The sequence below is a fragment of the Talpa occidentalis genome, unplaced genomic scaffold (genome assembly GCF_014898055.3).
Source record: "Talpa occidentalis isolate TD23 unplaced genomic scaffold, MPIMG_talOcc4v2.1 talOcc4.10, whole genome shotgun sequence".
In the NCBI taxonomy this organism is placed as follows: domain Eukaryota; kingdom Metazoa; phylum Chordata; class Mammalia; order Eulipotyphla; family Talpidae; genus Talpa; species Talpa occidentalis.
The window spans coordinates 84,509,566-84,534,162 of NW_023600993.1; the positions used below are offsets into that span (position 1 = coordinate 84,509,566).

The 24,597-nt window shown below is 47.0% G+C and overlaps 1 protein-coding gene across 6 annotated transcripts in view; it reads right to left on the reverse strand.

Moving 5' to 3' along the window:
* Positions 1 to 24,597, reverse strand: part of DLGAP4 (DLG associated protein 4) — a 131,928-nt gene that overhangs the window by 18,242 nt on the left and 89,089 nt on the right. For all 6 annotated transcript variants that reach the window (XM_037495550.2, XM_037495547.2, XM_037495556.2 and 3 more), the window contains 3 exons: positions 12,151 to 12,512; positions 9,516 to 9,604; positions 8,573 to 8,985 (listed from right to left, as the gene is read on the reverse strand). In XM_037495550.2, the coding sequence (XP_037351447.1) occupies positions 8,573 to 8,985; positions 9,516 to 9,604; positions 12,151 to 12,512 (864 nt within the window). The remainder of the gene's footprint in view (positions 1 to 8,572; positions 8,986 to 9,515; positions 9,605 to 12,150; positions 12,513 to 24,597) is intronic.

The window sequence follows — 24,597 nt, forward strand, 5'->3', positions numbered from 1 at the left end:
AGCTGCTGTATTTCATTTTATCAGCACCAATATACATCTGGATTAAATGTTCACACAAAAATGAAGCTAGTACATAAAATTCTGGCTAAAGAGGGCACTTTATTCTCATTTAAATGTATCAAGTAAAAATTAACCTAAAGGGGCCTCCCCTGGTGGCGAAGCGGTTGAGCGCTGGGCTGCGCCGGTTCGTTCCCTGGCCGCCAGCGAGGGTCCCACAAAAAAAATTAACCAAAGATTTCAGTGCATTGTAAGCACAGGTTTAGTGTGTAGTTTTAATCAGCTGAAAACAATGGTTTAATGAAACCGAACACTTGCTCCATCTTAAGCTGTGAGTTCTAGGCTTCCACGTTGATGGGCTCCACCTTGTTTTACTAGTTCTTTCAATTAACTGATGTTCCCAACACATTTACTTAGACCTGATCTCATATTTTATGTTGTTTGGGGGAAGGAAGGGGGGGAAAGACTAGACGAGGGGGAGGGGAGGACTAGACGAGGGGGAGGGGAGGACTAGACGAGGGAGGGGGAGGGGAATGGGCACAACACACAGGATGGAAGAAGTGAACATTATTTTACACCACTAAGGGGAGCAGTGGGCAAGAGGAGAGTAGGCCCAACTGCACCTTACGTGGGCGGGCGGGCTGGCTCCCCAGGCTGGGTATCGAACTCAGGCCGTAGCAGCAGTAGCACTGCGCCTTAACCCACTAGGCCACTGGGGAGGCCCTTCTCACTACCTGGCTTATAAGGCTACTAGTACTTCTCTGGAGGGAGCGCGTCTAGCCTTGGCAATGGTGAGGTGATTGATGTAAATGCCTCATAAACTCGGCATCCGCAGGTGTCGCCCATGTCCTGAGAGGGCAGTGAGGGGTAAACACGGTCTGGTATCTGCTCACTGGGAGCCTGCACTACAAGTGGGCCTCAAGTTTACAGTCAGTGTGGCCTGTGTCACAATTATCTTGAAATAGTGTTTACTGTCAGCATTTCTTCAAAATTATAGTAATTTGACTGTTATTGCCTTAACAAAGAAGTACATGTATTGCTATGTCACAAATATATTTAATAACCGCACATTAGTGTGATTGTTTACCTTAATTATCTTGATATAATTTTTGTTATTTAAAACCAGTGCTCCCAGAAGCCAATCTTTCAAACAAGCCCTGCCCACAGAGCTGCCAGTTAGCTTCTCAGTGCTTTGCTTATTTTAATTTGTATAAATTAGTAGTCATTTGTTCATTTAAAAAATAAAAGTAATGTAAAAAACCCCAAATGGACTTCATCTCCCCAAAAAACCCAACTTTGTCTTTGTACATCATAGGACATGATTAAGAAAGTAAAATCTACAGAGTGAGAAAATATTTGCAAATTATGTAGCTGTTGAAAGCTTGTTATGCAGAATATATAAAGGAATTCTTTAAACTTAACAAAAAAAATAAAATAAACAACCCAAATGAAAAATGGATAAAGGAACTGAATTAAGTCTCCAAAGATAATATCCAAATGACCAATAAGAACGTGAAAAGATGCTCATCATCATTAGGGAAATACAAATCAGAATGATAATGACCTACCATTTCTCACACCTACTAAGATGGCTATAATATTTTTTAAAAAATGGAAGATAATTACTAGTGAAGATGTGAGGAAATTAGAACCTTGTGTACTGCGTATGGGAATGTAACATGGTGCAGCTGCTCAGTTTGATGGTTTCACAATAACTACACATAGATTTGGAGCCTCCTTGGTGGCATAAGATGTTAAGTCTCGGCACTGTGAAGCTATCAGCAGCCACTGCAGCACAAGTTTGATCCCCAGCCAGGGAGCTAACCCACATCGTGCTGCAGACCTTTCCTGCCTCGCTCGCTGTTCCCCTCAGCAGTGTATTTCAGTAGATCCACCTGTTCTGCTCCCCACTCTAGCTGGTGATTCCTCTCAAACCCCTGCACCTCTGGCCTACACCCCAGCTTTTGTATGCATAAATAAAGTAAATCTTAAAAAAAAAACAAAAAAAAAACCTACACATAGATTAATTACCATAGGGCCCAGCAATTCCACTCCTAGGTATATAAGCAAAAAACTTGAAAACAGGCACTGAAACAGATACTTGTATGCTACTGTTCACTGTAACAGTATTCCCAGTAGCCACAGAAATAACCCAAGTGCAACAGATGAATGGACAAATAAAATGTGCTATTTACATACAATAGAATATCATTCACCCATAAAAAGGAGTAAGTTCTGATATATGCTACAACATGGATGGACCTTGAAAACACATCAAAGATAAAAGGACAAACATTGTAACATCCCACTTTTATGAAGTATCTAGAATAGGCAAATTCATAGAGACAGAAAGTACACTAGAGGTTACCAAGGACTGGATGGACAGAACGGAGTTAATGTTAAATGGGGGCACAAAATCTCTGGCGTATGAAAAAGTTAGACGCAGAATTACCATATGATCCACCAATTCCTCTCCTAGGTATACACTCAAAAGACCTGACCATAGATATTCCAACAAAGTCATGTACTTGAATGTTCATAAGCGAGTATTTTTCACAATAGCTTTCATCCTGCTATTAGTTTTTATCCAGATGCTTAATTATCTTTGATGTTATTACTATGTCATTAACATACCAGCACATTACCATGACTTACTTTTTTTTTCGTTTCCTGTATTAGCTTTTACAAAGCCTAAAAATTTTATTTGAAATTAAATCATAAAATTAAAAAACAAGTGGAACTATTCAGTTTGAACAAAGTCATCCCCTGCTCTAACCCTTTCCTACTCCTGAGTCAGTTCCTCACTTTTAAATACGAACAAACCACCAATGACCACTGGACATTCTGAAGGTCTGACAAACCTCTAACTCAAAAGACAAACAGAAAAAAGGAACCTAAAAAATGGTGTGGGAGGGCCTCCCTGGTGGCGCAGGCAGTTGAGCGCAGCGCTGAAAAGATGTCTGCAGCCTCTACAGTGCCGGTTTGATCCCCGCTGGCCGCGGAGCAGCCCACATGGCACAGCAGACCTCTCCTGTCTTGCCCGCTGCTCCCCTCAGCAGTGTATTTCATGGGTCTGCCTGTTCTGTTCCCCGCTCTGTCTCTGGTGACTCCTCTTACCCTCCTGCGAATCTGGCCTGTACCCTGCTTCTTGTATAAATAAATCAATCTTTAAAAAAAAAGGTGTGTGAGTGAGAGAAGTGGCGGGGGTGGGGGGGAGTCGTGGGGAAAGAAGTTACTATAACCATAAAAGGACAAATATTTTGGAAAAGGAACAAATTAAGAAAGAATTCTTATGGATGGCCATAGTAAACAATTGCTGGAGTTTGGAGACAAAAGTCAAGAAAACCCCCTAGTCTCAATCCTAATAGAGTTCCTCCAACAAAGATATACAAATAGCCAATAATTTCACTTTGCAAAAACATTTGACATTAGTCACCATGGACATGCACACAATGAATTTACCACCACAATCCTGTGAGAATGCCTACAACAATGTTGGTGAGAATGTGGAGAAAAAGAAACACTTATTCAACTGTTGTTGGGAATGTAATTTGGTGCATTCTCTACTAAAACTGGCATGGAGATACCTTAAAAAAAAATGAATATGAATATGATCCAGTAACACTATTGCTAGTTATTTTTTTTAAAGATTTATTTATTTATGCATACAAGAATGGGGGTGTAGGCCAGAAGTGTGGGGGTAGGGTGAGAGGATTCACCAGAGTGGGGAGCGGAACAAGCAGATCTACTGAAATACACTGCTGAGGGGAGCAGCAGGTGAGACAGGAGAGGTCTGCTGCACCATGTGGGTTAGCTCCCTAGCCGGGGATAGAAGTCAGGTTGCAGTGGCTGGTGATAGCTTGATAACGCTGTCTTTAACCCCTGCACCACCAGGGAAGCCCAATTTCCAGTTATTTACTCAAAAACTATGCAAACTCTAATATGAAAAAATTTATACACTCCTATGTTCACAGCAGCATTATTCACAATAGCCAAGTCATGGAGTGCCCAACAACAGAGGACTGGATAAAAAAATTGTGGAATACTATCCAGCTATAAAAAAAATGAAATGGTGCATTTTGGGACAAAATGGACGGATCTTGAAGTGATTATGCTAAGTGAAGTAAGTCAGAAAGTGTAAGACAGATATTGAATGGTTTCACTGATTTGTGGAATTTAACCAAAGAATGCATAATGGCAAAGCACAGCAAAACAGAATTCTTAGATCGTGCGATAAATATACCAGCTACCAAATGGAACAGGGAGGAGGGAAGAAGGAGCAAGAGAAGGAAGGAGGCAGGTTATGGGCATGGGAATGCTGGTGGAGGGTTGAGTGAAGCATGTGCACATATGGAGGTGTGAAAACGTTACATAGATGCTTAAAAGACTGACAATAAAAAATAAAAACAAAGTCACAACAGAATACTATTTCATACCTGTTAGGATGGCTATAATCAAAAAGAGCAGTATACAAGTGATGAGGATATGGAAAAATCAGAACCTTCAAATATAAGTTGGGAATATAAGTTGGGTAGTCACTATGGAAAGCAGCCTGGCAGGTTCCTCAAAGTAAAGTATAGAGTCACATGACCTAGAAATTCCACATCTAGGTATATAATCAAAAGAAACAAATATGCACCCACATAGAAACTTGTATACAAATGTTCACAGCCACATTATTCACACTGGCCAAAAAGTGGAAACATGAAGAGGTGTGAGCCTGTATTCCTAATACATACGCAGCATTGTAAACCAATGTTACCTCAATTAACAACAAAAAAAGTAGAAATAACCCAAAAGTCCATTAACAGATGAATATATAAATAAAATGCAGTTTGTCCATAAAGTGGAATATTATTTAGTAATAAAAATGAAGTAATGATACTTTCTTCAACATGGATGACCCTCAAAAACATGCCAAGGAAAAGAAGTCAGATATGTTACACGTAATATGTATGTAAAAGAAGAGCCCATGTATGGTATGATTACATTTATGTAAGTATCCAGAACACGTAAATCCATCGAGACAGAATTAATGATTAAGAACTACAGGGAGGAAGAAGTGACTGCTTATGGTTGGGAGTTTCTTTTGGAGTGATGAAAATGTTCAGGTATTAGACAGTAGTGATGGCTGCACAGTACTGAGAGTACCAAGTGCCACTGAACTGTACACTTTTTTTTTCAATTTAAAGATTTATTTATTTATTTATACAAGCACTGGGTACAGTCAGAAGCGTGGCAGGGTGAAAGAATTCACCAGAGCCAGAGAGGGGAACAGAGCAGGCAGACCGACGAAATACACTGCTGAGGGGAGTAGCGGGTGCAGTAGGAGAAGTCTGCCGCACCATGTGGGACACTCGCCGCTGGCTGGGGATTGAACCAGCGCTGTAGAGGCTGTGGGCAGCTTTGCAGCCCAGCACTCAACCACTGTGCCACCAGGGGAGGCCTGAACTGTACACTTTAAAAGGGTAGATTTTATGGCATGTGAATTATATTTCAATAAAGTCATCCTAACTTGAAAGAAAGAGAAAACCTTCCAGAAAAGAAAACAAAAAGGTAGATACGAGGAAGAAAAGATCAGAGTCCGAGGATCAATCCACCTGGTCCAGCAACTGACCGGGATTTTAGAAAGAATATAGACTAAATGGAAGTGAGGAAAGTATTATAAAAAATTAATGCAAGACTCTTCCTCAGAACCAGAAGACCCAAGTCTTCACGTAGAAATATCCTGTTAATGGGCCTCCCTGCTGGCACAGTCAGCTAAGCGCAGTGCTGTGAAGCTGTGCACAGTCTCTGCAGTGTGGGTTCGCGCCCAGCCGGCTGGCGAGATACCCACATGGCGTGGCAGACCTCTCCTGGCTTGCCTGCTGCTCCCCTCAGCAGTGTATTTCGACTGGTCTGCCTGTTCTGTTTCCCGCTCTGGCTGTGGTGAATCCTCTCACCCTCCCACATATCTGGCCTGTACCCTAGTTCTTGTATAAATAAATCTTTTTTTTTAAAGATTTATTTATTTATTTATACAAGCACTGGGCACAGTCAGAAGCATGGGAGGGTGAGAGAATTCACCAGAGCCAGAGCGGGGAGCAGAGCAGGCAGAAGGACCGAAGTACACTGCTGAGGGGAGCAGCGGGCGGCAGGAGAGGTCTGCGCGCCATGTGGGACCCTCCTCCGGTGGCCGGGGAGCAGCCGGGGATCGAACCAGTGCTGTAGAAGCTGCGGGCAGCTTCGAAACCCAGCGCTCAACCGCTGTGCCACGGGGGAGGCCCATAAATAAATCTTAAAAAAAAAAGAAATACCTTGTTAACTACTAGAACAATAAATGAAAAAAGACCCATTCCATGGCACATCATTGAGAAGTTTCACAAGAGAGGTAAAGCTTCAAGAAATTAAAAAAGTACAAAACAGTGACAAATAGTACTGAACTTTTCAGCACAAGTAATGGAACCTAAACACAACTTAAGAATCTGAGAGAAAATTATCTTCAACTTTATTTTTATAAATTATACATATGTAAATATATACATTTATATATGTGAAAAATCTATATTCATTATTTTGAACTTTATACCCAGCCAAGCTATGTGAGGTCTGAATAAAGACAAGCAAAGTTTCCAAAAATGTATCTCCAACTGAAGATGTGCTCCAGTAAAATGAGAGAGTAAAATCAAGAAAGCAGAGGCCATGTGGTCTAAAAAGCATATCCACCTCGGGAAAGTGGCCAAGGGCAGTCCCCGGTGACAAAAAGGGAAATCTCTAGATAGGCAACTGGTCCAAGAAAGTAACCTGGCTGGACCAGACGAGAGTACACCAGGAAAAACAGGAAACGGTGAGATGATCTGATACATTTGCACATTAGGAAAATAGTATTGGTAAAGGTTTGAAATCTGAGGAAACATGAAAAAAAATACCACAAAATTTAAAATGTATTTAAAAATGAGGCAACCATTCATTCTAAGGAAAAACAATGTGTCAGGAAAAAAAGGATGAAATCATAATACAGCATTAGGCTCTCCTGTGAACAATATTTATAAGCTCATAATTAACAGATACATTGTGTTGTTATTTAGCCCAAAACTATGACATAAATAAATGGAGAGGTAGAGCATGGAAGGTGGTAGCCATGCCCAAATTGGCATCTATTATAGCAGGAAATCAATATATATTGACAATTTTAGAGAGGAAATAAAGGGTAATCATATTTTAAAAAGAAAGAAGAGGCCTCCCTGGTGGCGCAAGGTGTTAAGACGCAATCCATGAAGCAGTCCGCGGCCTCTGCAGCACGAGTTCGATCCCCAGCCGGCCAGGGAGCAACCCACATAGTGTGGCAGACCTCTCCTGACTTGCCCGCTGCTCCCCTCAGCAGTGTACTTCGGTCAGTCTGCCTGTTCTGTTCCCCATTCTGTCTCTGGTGGACCCTCTCACCTCCCACACCTCTGGCCTGTACCCCAGCTCTTCTATGTATAAATATATATTTTTTTAAATAAAAAAGAAAGAAGAAATATGAAGTCAAATACCAGAATATACAGCTAATGAGAGTTGAAAGGAGAGAGATGAAGGTAGGGCAGGGGGCTGGGCAATTTCCGTGAGAAGTCTTTTAGTGCTCTGATCCTTGCCTCCATTCTGATTTTTAAAATACTATTATTGCAGAAGTTATTAGGTTTATACCTCACAACAGTTCCCTGCACAACAGTGGGTGTGACATCAAAGCTGGGAACCAGCCTAGAGGGTAGGGAAAAACAAAGACTGAAGTGCTCTCTGAATGATCAAAGGGTGCTTTCCTCAAGTCCTACTCCATCAGTGTCAGTGGGATGTCAGCTCTGTCCCTCTGAGCCCTGTCCTTCCTGATGCTCGATGGAGGGGAGCTAACTGGGAACTGGAGCTTTGGCTGAACTAGCTCAGTGCAGGGTGTGATGTTGGACCACGGCCTGGAGTGTCCCAAACCTGCCCCCAAACCATAGTGAATCTAGGATCGTCTGTTCAACCACAGTGAATCTAGAATCCCTACGTATCTTTCTCGCTCTTAACTAATTTCTCAGAGGAATTTTGAGAAATAGGTCTGGTCCAGTTAAAAGCATAAGTGGACCGATAGATTTCTGTCTCACCCGTTTTTCCTCACACCCTGTTCAGACTCACACTTAGAGTCCTGGTGCCTGGCACACAGCAGGCACCCAGTAAGGAGATGTTGAAGGCATAATTATGTGACCAGCACTTCGGCAGATGTTTACATGCATTGCCTCATTCAGTTAGAGGGCACAGTTAGAAGGCAGGACTAGTTCCACGTCACAGGTAAGGAAACTGAGATTCGGAGTAACCTGACAAAACTTCACTAGTAAGCAAAGAGCTACTATTTAAACCCAGAAATGCCTGACCCTACATCCTGTACAACTAGCAACTCTTGCCATAAATCGTTTCTGGAAAAAGGTTCGCTTAGGTAGATGAAAGAATGAAAATGAGATGAGTTCACAACTGACCCAAGAAGAGCACTTAGGAGACTCCCTGCTCAGAGGTTCTGAAGTTGGAGAACGAGGTGCATCCCTTGTCTCCTCACCAGAGGGACTGTTCCCAGGGTACTCACTTTCTTCAGAGAGGTTGTTCTCTTTGGTCTCCTTGTCCATCTGGCAGCACCAGCCTTCTAGCCGCTCCGTTTCTGCCTGAAGTAGCTTCAAGAACCAGTAGCCATCTCGGCGGCAAGCTCCTGGCGGTGCTGGTTCTGCTGGGGAGCTGGAGGAGGTCTCGAGCCAGGGGTCGGGTGGGGGCAGCGAAGATGCCTCTAGGGCAGGGTCGCTGTTGTCTCCATAGGAGAGGTTGCGCTTGATCTGGGCAATCTTGGGGGCCTGCCGAGGGCCTGCATCAATGCTGATGGAGTTGGGATGTGGGGTACAGTCCGGGAGGCTCCTCTCAGATGACTTACAGCTTGAGTCATTGGCATCCTGGGTATCTGAGTCGGTGTCCCGTCGGGAGGACATGCTGTGAGAGGGCACACTGCTTCTGTGGGTGGGGGTGGAGCGGGGTGGGGACAGGAAGGAGTGCATCACCAAGAGAGTCCAAGACCAGAGGCCACCCGACTGGGACACACGGGAGACAGAGAAACGGATGCATCATCTGCTCACCATGCGCCTGAAGCGGGTCCCACAGCGCCTGTCTCATTCTCTGCTCAGCCCTTGCCCCGTCCCACCCATACACACACGCACACACACACATGGACAAGGTCATAAGGTTGCCTGTTTACTGCAGTGGGGCCAGGAAGACCACCAACGTCAGGGTAGCCGGGCCATGTTTCAGCCTGGCCTTAGCCCCGCCGGGGCTGATTAATCTCACAGAGCAAGTGCTCATTTGCCCGCCCACCTGCCTGCCCAGCCTCCCATGCCTGGGCCACCGCCCGCACCCCAAACCCAGCTTGGTTATTAGAAATTCAGCAGGAAAAGTGGGTTAGAGCGGGAGGAGAAGGCACAGGAGAGGTGACAGCAGAGGGAGGGAGAGGAAGGGGGAGAAGCAGCCACCATCTCTGTGTGACTTACCGCCAGTCGTCCTCTACCTGAACCCCGATGGACTGGAATTTGGTAGCGGGACTGGGCTCCTCTTTTGGCACTGGCTGAATGCAGTCAACCTTATTGAAGGACAACGACAGCAACGGCACGGAGACAAAGACAAAAATAAAAACAAACACCACACTTGCTGCTGAAATTCACATTAGTGGGACGACGCAAACAGACATGTGGACAGACACAGGCATGCGGACACTGCACGTGGGTCCGAGGCCGGACCAGGTTAAGCCGGGCACTGCTCATTCGCGCGGAGGCGGGCGGGCAGGTGGGCGGGAGGTGGGATGGGGTGGAGATGACTGGCTTTCCCTACTCTGAGGAGGGTGCCATCACATCGATCGCTTTGGGTCCGTTGTCCTCCGAGAGGTGGGAACCGTTCCTTCTAGTCCTCTCCTTTACACGCATCCGAGAGAAGGGAAAAAAAAGGACGACGAAAGAGAAAGAAAACACACACACACACACACACAAGGCCACAACTGTTATCTGGTGTAGTTGAAGCTGGGGGCTGTCTCCAGGTAGAGATCACTCCCCCAACCCTGCAGCTGAAGGGCAGGCTGGAGGCAGCTGCACTAAGGGCAAACATTGGACAACAGTATTGGAAACTACCACCAAGGTCCGTGAAGTGCCAGGACACTATGGGATGCCATCTCGGTGCCTCAATCACACTTGTCTGAGTTTACCTTCAAGCACTGGATGGGCCTGGGGGGCAGTAGGCAGGACAGGGGCAAGGGTTGAGTGCAGCTAGCACTCTTCCCCAGCACCCCTAAGAAATGAAGGCAACATGTCAACAGTGCTGCCCTAGGCCTGCCTTTCTTTTCTGGGACAAAGGACAGGCAGTCATCATGGCTCATGAATGAAGAAACTACACTTGACCTAGGACCTGAGACACCAAGGGGTAGGAAAAACATTGACGGGACATTCTTCAAAACTGGGTTACTCTCAGCTTCTTGACTGTGGAACAATTAGGACCAGGGAGGTTTTCTGGGGCAGGGTCTCAGGGCCAGAGTCATACTTGCTTTGGGCATGCAGCTGCATTTCTCCTTCAGCAGGAGCCAGCTCAGGAAATGCAGCATCACTATCTCAAGGAGCTGCTTCGTGGGTGGTGTGGGGTGTGGGTGAACCTGGGAAAGGGGTAGCCCAGGGCAGGCCCAAGAGCTAAAATCTTTGTCCCCTTGTGAACTTCTAGGTAAAAGAATCAAGGGTGGACCTCACTCTTTGTCAGGCCTTCTGATAAGATAAGGGCAGTTGGTTTGGTCAACAAGAGGGTGGGGTTACTGGAATAAAGACCCTTGGTGAACAGGTCCAAAGGTCAGGAACTAGGCTACTTTCTTTGTTCTTAAGAATCTTTCCTGGAGTGGTCATTAGGGCAGGGGCTGGACCCCTATGGAGTCCAGAAAACAGGAATCTTCCGGGCGACTCCCATATCTGGGGAAACTGAAGCCCAGAGCTGCCTTGGAGGAAAAAAAAAAATTCAGCCAAGTGCAAGAAATTCGCCAATGGACCTTTTTGTGTCATTCAGTGCCCTCTGTGTTCCGTGTTCCTTCTGCATTCTACTGCTTTGTCATCAATTTGGCCGTGTCCAACTGCTCTGAGGTGGCTAGGGGAATCCTGCCAACGCTAAGCTATGCACCTCCTTGATCACCCCAACCCCTGGGATTGGAAGGCCCCCAAGTTCTTGCCCACTGCAGAGGCCTTCCCTCCCTGCCCCAAGTGTGCTCCATCTTAGTCTGGAGTTCCAGCCAAGCAGACGGAGGCTGCTCATTTTGGATTTAGGGCAACTCTTGAAAACTGCAAGGCAGAGCCCTACATTTTCCCAGGTTAGCTAACAGAAGACAGATTACTTATGCTGAGTGCATGCAGGTGGTGCAACAAAGCAGGGGGGCAGGAGCTGGTGTACTCTGTGCTGTTGCATGCCACAGCTGCGGGTGCACAGTGAGTTTGGATTCTGGGAGGATCTACTGGCTTTGGCTACTTGGTCCTAGGGAAACTATCTGCCTGGATCCTTTCTCATGGAGAGAGGCATCAGGACTGGCACCACACTTCTTAATTTGACATGGGCCTGGCGCCTCAAACCACCTACCTGTCCCCAAGGCCCGAGAGGGCTCTGGGCAAAGTTCCCTTGGTGTAACCCCCATGGCTCAAAGGCCCTGGGTCTTGGGTCCCTGGCCCATCCGCGTCTATGTTCCACGCTGCTCCCACAGCCAAGCAGGGCTATGGTCTCCGCACCCGAGCTGACCTTGGATTAGAGAACTGTTAGGCCAGTCCCACCTCCCACATGTTGACTGGCAGGGCAAAGGGTGGAGTGGACAGACAGACAGTGGACAGGCAAACAGTGGACAGGAGATGGCTGGCTGAGTGTAACTACATTCACTGGGACATCCCACTGGAGGAGCAGGTGCACATGCCCATGGCTGCAGACTGCAACACGCATGGGTAAACTCCAGGAAGGTGTGGCTATGGGTGGAATTTGGCTTGGCCACTTAGGACCAACCCCCCAAAACAGATAAAACTGCCTTTTGCCCAGGAGACCTAGTGGACCTCCACGAGATGTAATTACACGCAGGTAGGTGCACAGAGCGAGTCAAGGACACAGTGCAAAAGGCGTCCCTACTTGTATTCCTATAGATGATAGCTTCCTTTTGGGGATGGCCTCAAGGTGGGATTCAGAGCTGGTCAGCGTTCCTTGTTCACTCTTCAGAGCTGCATGTTTTGGGGGTGGCTCAGGGGCCTCAGGCGCTGGGATGACTCCACCTCGTGTCACACTGGGTGGTCGGGTACTGCTGTCCAGGCTGTCTGAAGAGTTGCTCAGGCCTGACTGGCTTGTCACCTCGCTCTTGTGGTCCTGGCTGTCCAAGTAGGTGTCCTGGGCAGACTCAGTACTGCTTTGGACGGTGACTGAGATGAACGGCTTTGATGTGGTGCGTGGAGGGACCGGTGGCGGGGTCTTCTTATATGCCACTAAGCATGATGAACCTGTAGATGGATGAGAAGAGGGGAGTGGAGGTGAGGTCCTCAACCCTCTTAAGCCCTTTCCAAATGTAAGGCCCTACCTGACCTGGCCCTAGCTCTGGGCCTCAGCCATTCCCTTAGTGAGAATTTCTACAGCAGGAGAGTTGGGGTCAGACACAGCAATGACCAAGACAGACAGACACAGGTCCTGCCCGCCCTCATTGCAGGTAAAGGAAAAGCCTAGTAGGGAGGCCAATATAGACCATCTTCCACCTCACAGTTACACACACAGTTATTATCGAGCTGGAGCCTGGGCTAGCTAGCAGTGTTCCTGGTGCCACAGTCTGATAGTCTGACCTGTGCCAAGGCATGTTAACCTTGTTTTCCTCAAGCTCACGGAGACACCTACTGTTTCCCTCTACCCCTATTCCCTCTGCTTGGATGCCCCCCCTCCCTGTCTGGTCAAAGACCAGTTAAACTTCCCCCCATCTTGCTGTTCCCACCTACCTTCACCTCATTACATGAAAACCGATACACCAGTCCACCTCCCGCAGGACTCCATCATGGATGGGAGGTGGGGTCCTCTCTGAGTCCCATTCCCAGGCTGGTCTGGGGCATACCATAGACCCACAGCTTGTTCATTAAATGCTAAACTTTTTGCTTGAAACAGAAGGTGCTTTTCAAAAAAGCAATAGCTACTTGCTGTGAGGGACAGGATCACAACCAAGAGCCTTTCTCAGCAACTTAATTCTAAAAGCCCTTTCTCCAGTGAGGTTTGAAACAAGTCTCTTCCTGGGTCTCTGCCTAGGCTGGGAGTGGGAGTCAGAGGAGTGACTTTAAACCCTTCCTTCAAAGGATTACCAATCACAGTGATAGTGCCAAACCAAAGGAAATCTGTGTAACAGGCTCAGTGCCACAGATGCCATGGACAAAACACAGCATAATCCATTCATCTGCCACTATGAGAAATCACTACACAAACCTATTGGAAAAACCAAAATAAAAAAACAATCACACCACCAAATGCTGGTGAGGATATGGAGAAATGAGTTAACTTGTACATTGTTGTGGGAATGTAAATGATACTATTACCATGAAAATGGTTTGGCAGTTCCTTTAAAACTTAACATACAATTACTATAAAACCTAGTAATTGCACTCTTGGTCATTTATCCCATAAAAAAATGACATGTCCACCAAAAAACTTCTATGAATGTCCATGGCAGCTTTCTTCATAATAGCCCCAAACTGGAAGTAACCTCGATGTCTTTCAATGGGTGAATGGTTAAACAAACTGTGGTATATCTAAACTGTGGAATATTACTCAGCAATAAAAATAAATGAATTATTGATACATACAACAATCTGAATGACTGTCAATTATAAAAAAAAAAAACACACAAAAAAAAAACAGTCCCAAGAAGTTACATACCGTATGATTCTATTTATATAACATTCTTGAAATGACCTAATTATAGAGATGGAAAACAGATTAGTGGTTGGGGGAGGAGACTAGGAGGAAAGGGAATGGCAGGGGGCGGGAAGTGGATGTAGTTATAGAAGGGCAACAAGAAGAATCCTTGTGTGCTGACTGATGGAACAGTTCTGCATCTTGACTGTGGTGGTGGAAACATTAACCTATACACGTGGCCAAATACACACAAGTGAGTACCGTGAAAAGCATGAAATTCAAGTAAGATTAGTGCATTGTGTTCTCACTCCAAGATACAGATGTAGATATTATAGTTATGCAAGATGGCATAACTACCACTGAGGCAGACTGGGTAAAGGATACACAAGATCCTTCTGTATTATTTCTTAGAACTGCAGGTAAACTATAATAACCTAAAAATTAAAAATTCAATTTAAAAAGTTCATCTGTTCATCCAACAGACATCTAACCCAGGCCTGTAATGGATTCCAGGAAAGCCAGGAGCCCTGATGAGCAGAGAAACAAACTATGGAAAGTTGAGTGCTTCAGTGTAATAAATGCCACAATGGGAAAGGTCAGGGGCCTGGAGCCTAGTCTTATGCCTGACCTAGTATAGAGATGTTAAAATGCTCTGGGAGATCAGAGCCAGGAGCACTCAATTCACACTCTGTTCAAAATTTCCCAGTTTTTATCAGGCTTTGGTAAGAATTGGGAATCCCCCGACAGCTACTTTTGCAGTCTGACTCCCCAACCACGGAAGGGGAGTGCACAGACAGAAGTGGAACAAAGGCACCTTGGGAAGGCAGAAGGGGGGATTTTGGTCAACGGGAGAACGACTCTCCAGTGCACAGCCCTGTGGAAGAAGGGGCCTGCTCAGGGAAGATGAGCTCGTGTTCAGCTGGCTGGAAGGCACAGGCTGACAGCCAAAAGTGGGTCATTTGCTGTGCTATTGTTGGCAGCAGTGTGGCTTTGTAATTTAAGCCTCACTGTGACTCTGTAAGGTGGGGCTGTGACTGCCCACCTTGCAAATGGCACACGGGGCTAAGGAAGGTTAGAGAGCCTGCCCAGAACTGCATTAAGTGGCACCCACATCTGTTTGTCTGCACATCTACCTACTTCTGCTCCCCAGGCCTTCGGCCCCTCTTTGTAGGTCTGGGGTTGCAGGTGTCTTGTGTCTTCACTGATCACTGTACCCTTCAGCACCCTGTGAACCCTACAGCTCTTTGTGGGGCACACACAAGCTGTAACTTGGTTGCTAGGTAGGAAAGACCTAAACTAAAGGCAGGGGCCTGACTTCTAGGCTCCTCGCACAAATCCAGATCTGGCTGTGGACTTTTCAGTACCTTTATCTATTCAGTTGGGCAGGGGTGGAGGCCTGACTGAGTAACATTACACCATATTCATAAAGCCCTTGACAAACTCAAGGCATTTTCCCATTTGTTCTTTCACTCAAGGATGAGTGTGGAACCTTCCATCACTGACTGAACAAAAGATCTCAGTTCTGAATCCCTGCTCCCCACTGCCTGAATTCAGATACCAGCTCTGTCGTTTACCAGCTGTGTGACCACTGCCCCCGTCCCCCAGGGAGTGATTAATTGGCTATATCACAGAGGTTAAGGCTGAGCCAGGCCCAGAGCTGCTAGGGCTCCTATTTGTTATAGAAGAAATTAGACCTGGAGGAGGATGTGACCCAAAATTTTATCACTCCCCAGCCACTGGTGGAGAGGCTAGGCTGACTCCCTGATCAGCTCAGGGGCAGTTTCCCCCAAGAGCTAGACATTTAAAGCAGTCCAGTGGAGTCAATGGCCACCAGCACTCAGTAGACAGCACTCTTGAGGATTTCAGGATTGATTTGTTTGGCCTACCTATGCCCCAAGGAAACAGGGCTTCAGTGGAGTTTTCTGCCCAGATCAGAATCTGCTCAAAATATTTAAGGGGCTGAGGGGCAGAAGTGAGTATGAGGAGCCATAACTAAGCTCTAAGCCTGGCTGAAGCAGTCACTCATCAGAAAGAAAGTGAACTACTGAGAGGCCAGGAAATGGCCAGATGTGATAAAAGTGAACTAATCTTGGATTCTCTCTGTCTGCTGAGGCACAGGGCATAGGCAGATATGAGATGTGATTAGGAGAGAGAATTATGGGCCTCGGGTGTCTCCCTGAGTGATAGGAATCCATTTGCTCCGAGCACAATGCCCCACTGCCCCTCGGAGTCCTGAATGTATAGGACAGTGCTCATTTCACATGCATGAAACAGCCAACAAATGTTTACACATGTTCCTTCTGCCTGGAAAGCTTCACTCTACTCACATCTCAAATGTCACTTCCTCAAGGAAGTCTCCCCTGACTGCCCTCCAGTGTCATTATCGCCTAGGATCTCCATCAGACAAGCCTATCACATTTGTCATCAGCTTATGCAGGGATTTACTTGCTGATCACAGGTGTGAGAGGTTAGGGGAAATCTGTCTGTCTTGGCACAGCAGGTCATATCCCAGGTCCAGGGTAATACCACAAGCACAAACCTTGTTGAATAGGAAAAGTAACCTCATCATCGCTCTAAAAACTCCGGAGTTGTAAATAAACAAAAATCACAATTATTTACTCATAGCAAAGTCTCCCAACACTTTAGTATCCAAGGTTGTAGTCCCCCTCCCAAATTTGGGGCCCTTCTGCTTGTGCTCCCCTCCCCCACCTCTGCAGCTTCAACTATCCTCCCATGCCCTCAGCATGCCCCTTCCAGCTTCAGAAAACCAAATGCACCATTTCCCAAACACACCACTCTTAGTGCACTCAAGCCTTTGCACATGCACTGGTTCCTTCTAGAATCTCTTTTCCAGCCCTCCATGCCTCTTCTCCTCCTGCCAGTCACTCCACCCCCCAGGCTGACTCTGTCTCTCTCCTTTCTCTGTGGATCAGCTGGAGCACTGAGGGCTGTAACCAGGTCCCCAACAGAGAGCATGCCCCATGCAATTTGGTGGTGGAGTGCTCAGTCCTGAGTGTATATAATTATCTTATGCCAATTTAACTTTATTTTTATTTTTTTTTTTGGTGGGACCCTCGCCAGCGGCCGGGGAACGAACCGGTACTGCAGAGGCTGCGGGCAGCCTTGCAGCCCAGCGCTCAACCGCTGTGCCACCAGGGACCAGGGGAGGCCTTGCCAATTTAACTTTAGAGGGAGCAAGAGCCCAGAAACCCAAGGCTGGACCTGGTCAGTCTTGCATCCTTCAGGATGTGACCACAACCATTCCTGCCTGCTGAGACTTTCTATGTCCTAGAAATTACAACAACATGACATATGGATCCAACTCTTTGCTATTTACTATGGAAAATATTCAGATTTGCCTGGAAGCTTGGGGATGAATATCCCTCCATGAGAGTCTTCTCCAGCTGGCCCTTGTGTACAGTTTCAAAGATCCTGAGTGAAGTGCCTCTGGAGCCACAGCAGTGTGTGCACACCAAGCCACTGTCCCCAGGGCCACATGCTCCCCTGCCTCCTCCCCCCCATGCTAGCCATGCCAGTACCTCATGCCAGGCCTCAGACAGGAGACAATGTGTGATTCCCCCCATGCACCCTGCCCCAAGACCCAGATGTGCAGTCCAGTCTCCCCACCCCAAGGTGTACAATTCTTTGCTTCTTCTAAGTAGATACTCTCTTCTGTCCCAAGATTTTATCCAGCAAGCTCCACTTAACAGATAAGAATGAATTTGTTTCTACACTTGTATTTTAATGTCAAGGTGTATAAAATGATCAGCTTCAGATTCTGAGAGGAGTGGCTATGACCTTACCACCTAAGGACCTAGAGGACATATCCACCCCTGGAAGCTAGCTCCCTGCAAGCACCTTAGAGGCCAAGCTGGATTTGGTCTTGAGAACCAGCCCAGAATAACCCCTATTGGCTCCCAGGGACCTGAACCTGACAGGGTGGTTGAAGAAGAGGCCTAGACTCCCCAAGAGGAACAGATGCAGGGGGCCACAGACTGTGGGAGCCATGGCAGCAGGCTTTACAGAAGAGGTGGTAGGGCCCACTCAAGGTTCTATGTGAATGGACAGAGCTGCTCTTAGAGCCTGACCCTGCACTTTTCCTTTGCTGGCTCTGCCAGGCTGAGGAAAAGGATGGTCACTGGAAGAGCTATAATTACAGCCTAGAAGATCCCCTTCCTCCTCTTACCCAAGTAACCAGTCAAACCTGCTACATCAGGTAACCCATTTATGTGCTATAGTAAAAACAGAAATCAAGGTCCCTACTCAGCCGCAAACTTCTCCCTCCTTCCCTGTTTCTATCCCCTGGGAGAAAATTCTAAGCACAAGTTCTAGGTCAGGATCAGGCACAGACTGACCTCTGAGAGCTACTTTCCTGTTGACAGCCCATGTGACCCTCACTTCCCACTGTGTTGTTCTGAAAGTTGTGCCTGAAGAGTGAGCAACATCAAACTTTAATTTCAAACTCTAGCATGAGAGACTGTCAGCACCTCTCACCCCAACACCCTCCAAGTGGGTACCTGTGAGGTAGTGTCTCTCGCTGCCCACTTCAGATGAGGCCCAGAGAGGTGGAGCGACTAGTCCTAGCTCACTTGGGAAGTGTTGGGCTGGGGCATGAACTCAGGCTGCAGGCACATAAGTTGTTTTACCCAGAAAACAGGGTGTTATACCCAATATGCTCTGAGTAGGAACCAAAGAGATGACAAGACACCAAGATGCTTTGTAATTGTGGAATGGGCCCCTGCAAATTCTGTTAACATGGTTTCTGGATGAAGGAGAGAGTAACAATCTCCTGAGCTAGTGAGCCTTTCTGGAAGATATTGTAAAGCTGGCTAGGAATGGAAGGATGGACCAGAGTCAGTGAGTGGCAAGGATCTTCAGGGTTTTCAGGTGAAGGGATCCTCTGTGAGAGCAGGGCAGAACAGCTCAAGATACAGGAAGATAGGTATGAGCAAAACATGGCTTGCCAGAGCAGAACTCAGGTTATTTTAGCTGGTGGAGGAAAGGGAGGGGCAGAAGCAAGGAGGTCTAAGAGAGGGCAGCCTCTTCTCAGTCCTCAGCTATCTGGAGCCACTAAGGCAGAGGGAACAGAGGCATTTTCCTGCCTGCAGCATCCCTCATAAAGTCCCTTCAAAACTGGCCCCGAGTCAGAGGATTTTATAACAGGAAGACCTGATAGCACCCGGATGGACCTATTACCTCCCATCTCAATAGTCTAGGGCACTATGAAGCTGTGTCAAGGACATCTCAAGAGGGGGATGTCCAGAATGAATCTGAATCTTCTCCTCCTCTGCATCAGCCTTATTCTCCCAGGAAGAAACCCCATGCACTCAGTTACAGCCTCCAGAAGCCTCTCTTCCTACCCCTATCCCTCTACCACAAAAGCACGTCTTACAGAGACCTGCTTCTCTCCATCCCACTAGCCTGGTCTAGGCGTCCACTCTCTACCTTCTGGTCTTCCTGCCTTGTTTGTGGCCCAACTCACTTATAATCACTCTCCAAACAACAGCCTGAGGAATCTTTTAAAATTACAAATTGGATTACTTCCTTCCCTTTCTACAGCTTTTCAAAGACTCCCCACTCCATGAAGAATAAAATCTGTATTGGCAGCTTAACCTGCAGTGGAAACTGGCCCCCACCCACCTTTTCCAGGCTCAGTTCCTACACTTTCCCTTTGCTGATCATTCCAGTCATGCCGGCCTCTATGCTATTCTGCATATACTGCAAACACGAACACACCTCAGGATCTTTAAACTTGCTGTTTCCTGTCTGAAGTGATCTCCACACCCATCTTTGCATGCCTACTTCTTTTCACTCTAATTTCAGCTCCAGGTGTCAGATCCTCAATGAGGGCTTCCCTGACCACCTGTTTAAAGCTGCTGCTCTTTCGTTGAGGACCCTGTGTGTTTCATTCAAGCACTGGCCCAATAACTAGTTAACTTGTCTTTTTTCCTCTCCCCCCTACCAGACTGGCATCCTGAGTATTTAATATAGGTCCCTGATGATGAGGTCTTTGATGTTGTCTCAGCATCAGGCCCAGTGCGTGGTTTGGCTCAGAAAATATTTATTAAAAGAATGAAGAAATCCCTATTTTACAGCTGGATACACTGAGGTTTCAGAAAGCAGAATGATTCTGAGCTGGAATCTAATGCCCTGGGTCAGGACACACACACACACCATTGGTCATTGAATTAGTGCCTGTCTTCCCCCACCTGCCTGGAAGCAGCATCAGGACTGAGATTTTTTGCCTGCCTTTTGTATTTTCAATCCCTGTCACAGTGCTCAGCACCTAGTAGGCACTCAGTGAGTGACAGTGAGCAAATAAATCAATCTGAAGGGCCTAGCCTACTGCCTGTTTCATAATTTAACACCCCCCCCCTTGTCTATAAGAGTACAATCTGGTTTGAGGTACAGCCCTGAGCAAATCTGCTTGAAGTTGGGCAGTGGGCCATGGAAATGAGAGCTCAACAAACCCTAAACACTGAGCAAGCATCAGAGATTGTTCGAAAGAGAAGCATTTCTGAAAGTCGCCTGAGAAAGCAAGCAAGCAGTGCTTCCAGCAACATACACTGTATGCACAGATTTGAAAGAACAAGCATTACTAAGCAAGTCCTGGGTTAGGTGCTACTTAACTCCAGATACAGGCCTGGGGTAGGGGATAGTAATCACTGGGGCTTCAGAGATAAAAAAGAATTTTACCTTTAAAACTGGCAGTACAGGAAAGCTCTGCTCTGTGAGGCTAGGGTGCCAGGTTCTAAACTCAACACTGGCCACGGTAGGCTATGGACCTTGCACAGGGCTTGATCATTTCTGGACTTTAGTTTTCACAGCTGTAAAGTGGGTTGGCCTTGAATGAGGTTCACAAGTTCAAATGTCTAGCCTCTCTGGCTCACGGCTGCCAGGTAGAGACCTGGGCCTAGCATTGTCTGAGCTACCAAATGTGTGAGAGAAGCAGAAGTCTGGATTTGAAAAACATAATTTCTGGACTTTTAAATGGAGTTAATTCAAAGTTTAAAAAATATTGTAGGTAAGTGCCCACAAACTAACATGGCTGGGGGCACTAAAGTTTCTGACGCTAGAGCAGATGTCCCCAGACCTTGTTCTTTTCTGCTCCTACTGCCCAGGCAGCCAGTTCACAAAAGCCTCCCCCTCCCCCTGGGAAAGCCATGAGCCCCACAGGAACCTTTAAGCTGAGGCAGCCAGGAGCTATTTCTGGTGGTTTCTCAGGTCTGGCTGGGCAAAAGCAGAGAAAGCCACTTTTTCCCCCCGGTTGGCAGGTCTGTTTTCAGGCTCTTGGCATCAGGGCACAGGTGGCAGAAGAGCCCCATCCAGAATTCAGATGGACCTGGGGCAGTTGCCTGAGGGGGACTTTCTTGGTTGCCAGGGTAATATGCTACACTCCCTCCAGTGGCAGCTGCTCCTAGGGAGTGTTCACACAAAGTGAGGAGGTCTTTTCTTTAAATGTTCAGGCCAGAGAGGTTTGAGAAAGGAGTTAAGCAATGCTCTCTGGATCCACCCACAGTTTAGGTCAGCTGGTTTTTAGAGGATGGGGAGAGTCCATCAGCCCCAGGCTATCGCCCACTGACTGAGGGCTGGCAATGAACTTGCTTAGCATGGAGGGCTTTAATTCTATCACTTTATCAACTCTCCACAGAGTCTATCACTGTCAACTCAAAGAGGAAAAAACGGAGGCCCAGAGAGATGTGAATTGCCCAAGGTCACACAGCCAGTAAGTGGAAAAGTCAGGATTTGAGCTCAAGCTTTCTTAGTCATGAGCCAGCTCTGTTATAGTTACTACGTCACCATATTGCCCAAAGCTGGAGTTAGGTGCCTCCTAGTGGGGCCTGGCTGAGATCCTGGCCAGGCCAATTCCCTAGACCTCCTATCCTGGGGTCCTCATGCATGGTGTGAGGATTTCCTCTAAAAGGGTTAGATGGTGGCAGTCTCTGGCTCTACCAGCCACAAAGGCAGATGCCTGATGACCCCTGTGTCAGAATCCCAGAACAAGAAAAAGGCACCCGGCCCTGCTTATGACCACTGCTGCCTATTCTCAGGCCCTCCTCCAGTCACATGGTCCCAGTTACTCTGACACTCTCATCAGAAAAAAACAGAACCCCTGACAAGTGCCTCCTAGTAGCGCAGGACTTTCCCAGCTTGGTTAAGTCTTACTGCAATCTCAAATAAAGCTACTTGTGCCACAATGTGCCACTTGTCCCAGGTCACACAGTTGGCTGATGGCATGCTGGGACTGAGATAAGGATGTGGAACCTCCTAATTCCAGGGCTGGAGGAATTCTAGGAGACTAATTGCAGTGATTTTCAAAACAGGTTCAGGGGAAAGTTTTTTGACTCCCACCCTACTGTAGGTCCCTCAGAGCAGCTCCATTTTTTCCCCTCCATATGGAACTCCTTCATGGTATTTTGAGACCCCACTAGAATAATTCAGGCTCCTCATAGTGTAAATAAGGAAGCCAAGGATCTGAAAGAGAAATATACTGTTTGTGGATCGGGTGGCAGAGGAGGAACTCTTGCTGGCGCTTTGTGTAGGTGCGTTCCCCTTCTCAAGCCCTACCCCACCCCCCCAAACTGAGAATGGACAATGCCTCCAGATTTCCCAGGCTGAAGACCATCAGCTCTAGGTGTTCAGAGAGGTACCCACCAGTGGCTGAACACCCTCTTTCCAGAAAGAGCAGGCTATTTCTCAAAATCCACTTCTACCACTACCACAACAGTATCCAGGTAAGCAACCTGACAGGCAACTCACTCATTCTGTGTTAAAATCTGCCAAATATCTTATTTATCCTCAGTGACCCGCCTGCAGAGTCTGTAGTACCAGCAGCTCTGCTTTGCTCCCACCCACTAGGACACCTTATTACCACCACTCCTGGGAAGTCTAAATTTTAAAGAGATGCCATCTTCCAAGATTTGGTTATTGAATCATGATTTCCTTGTTGTGTATGAAAGCAATAACCTCTAGTAGGGGATACTGATGAACAGAAGATAGCCGGTTTCTAGACTTTTATGGCTGCAGTCCAGTGCAAAATTTTGATGGGTACAGTCTGTCTGGTCTGGTGGGGGGAGGAGGAGGCAGGGGGTGGTGACTGCAAAATTTGGGTTTTCAAATCCATTTGGCTTTTCAAAGACTGGTTATAACATTGGGACCTCACTGTTGGTTTTCCAAAGCCCTAAGGTCCCAGGAGCCCAGCTTGGGAAATACTACTTAAAAGAGCCTCCCCAAACCACCCTTACTCCTAGAGGGCTAATGTCAAACTCTGGTGATGGGTGGCAAAAGTCTGGCTCTCTGTCAGTTGTCACATGCATCCGAGTCCAGTGTGCAAAGCCACATACTATCAGGCCCTGCACACCTCGATTGCTGGCCTCTTTCATCATTTTGAATGACCAAGCGGATCCCAGAATAGAAAGACTGTGTTAATAGGTTCATTCACTATGCCTGGAGTGACAGGTGGCATATCGGGTGACAGAATCAAGAGCCAAGAAGCCTGGGCAGTCGAGAGATGGGATGAAATGAATAGTGCGGAACTGAATGGAGAAAACCGTGAGTTCAGCTGAGGTCAGCATGGGCAATGGCTGCCTCCCTAAGTGCCAGGCCAAGGGACAGAGACAGAAGAGATTCCTGTCCTCACAGCTTATATTAAGATCCTGAGTTTGGGATCCCAAATAAGAGACAAAAGACTAACATAAGAAAGCAGCACGTGCGGCCTCCCTGGTGGTGCAAGGGGTTAAGACACAACCTGTGAAGCTGTCCGCAGCCACTGCAACACGAGTTCAATCCCTGGCCGGCCAGGGAGCAACCCACATGGCGCAGCAGACCTCTCCTGACTCGCCCGGGGCTCTTTGGTCAATGTGCCTGTTCTGTTCCCCACTTTCTCTGGTGAATACTCTCACCCCCCACACCTCTGGCCTGTACCCCAGCTCTTGTATGCATAAATAAATCAATCTTTAAAAAAAAAAAAAAGCAGCACATGTGCAAAATATCTTAGTGACCCTAGCTGACCAGACACTGAGGCTAAACTAACAGAGGAAAGGTGCAGGATCGGTCAGTGGGCATCCTCCACTGACCTCTGGATAACACTGTGGGTACTGTTGGTGATTCTGGAAGAGGGACATTGCCAAACTAGAATGAGAGAAGAGAGCAATCTGTATAGGGAGAAATCAGACCCATTCCAATGCCGCAGTGTTTATTCACAGGAGGAGAGCCATACATCAGGCTCTAGGCGGGCACTAGGGCCCAAGATTAGTAGTTGTCCTCAAGAAACTCACAACAAAATGCTGAGGTAGCAAAGAAATGCTCCCTTTCTTGATTGGGTGTAGCTATAGGGAGCACTGCATGAGAAAGCCTGGGACTGACTGAACTAGACTGCTATGACTGATTGGAGATGTCTGTCACTGATTTGCCACAAATGAGGTATATGACCCACGTGTACCACGAGCAGTGTCTGTGGTCTAATGTGAGGGAGGGTTTGAAGAGACAGGGACGGTGTTCTGGAAGTGGTAATTCAGAAAGGCACGGCTACTGTCTTCAAACACCAAGCAGACTACATACACGTGTGGCCAACCAGAGCGGGGATGGCAAGGTGTATGTTGGGGTGGGGGTGGGGGGGCTACTAAGGGGAAGATTATAAGGAGATACTTTCTAAGTGGAGCTGCCCAGGAGGTGGCCAGGGAGGCTAGATACAGGCAT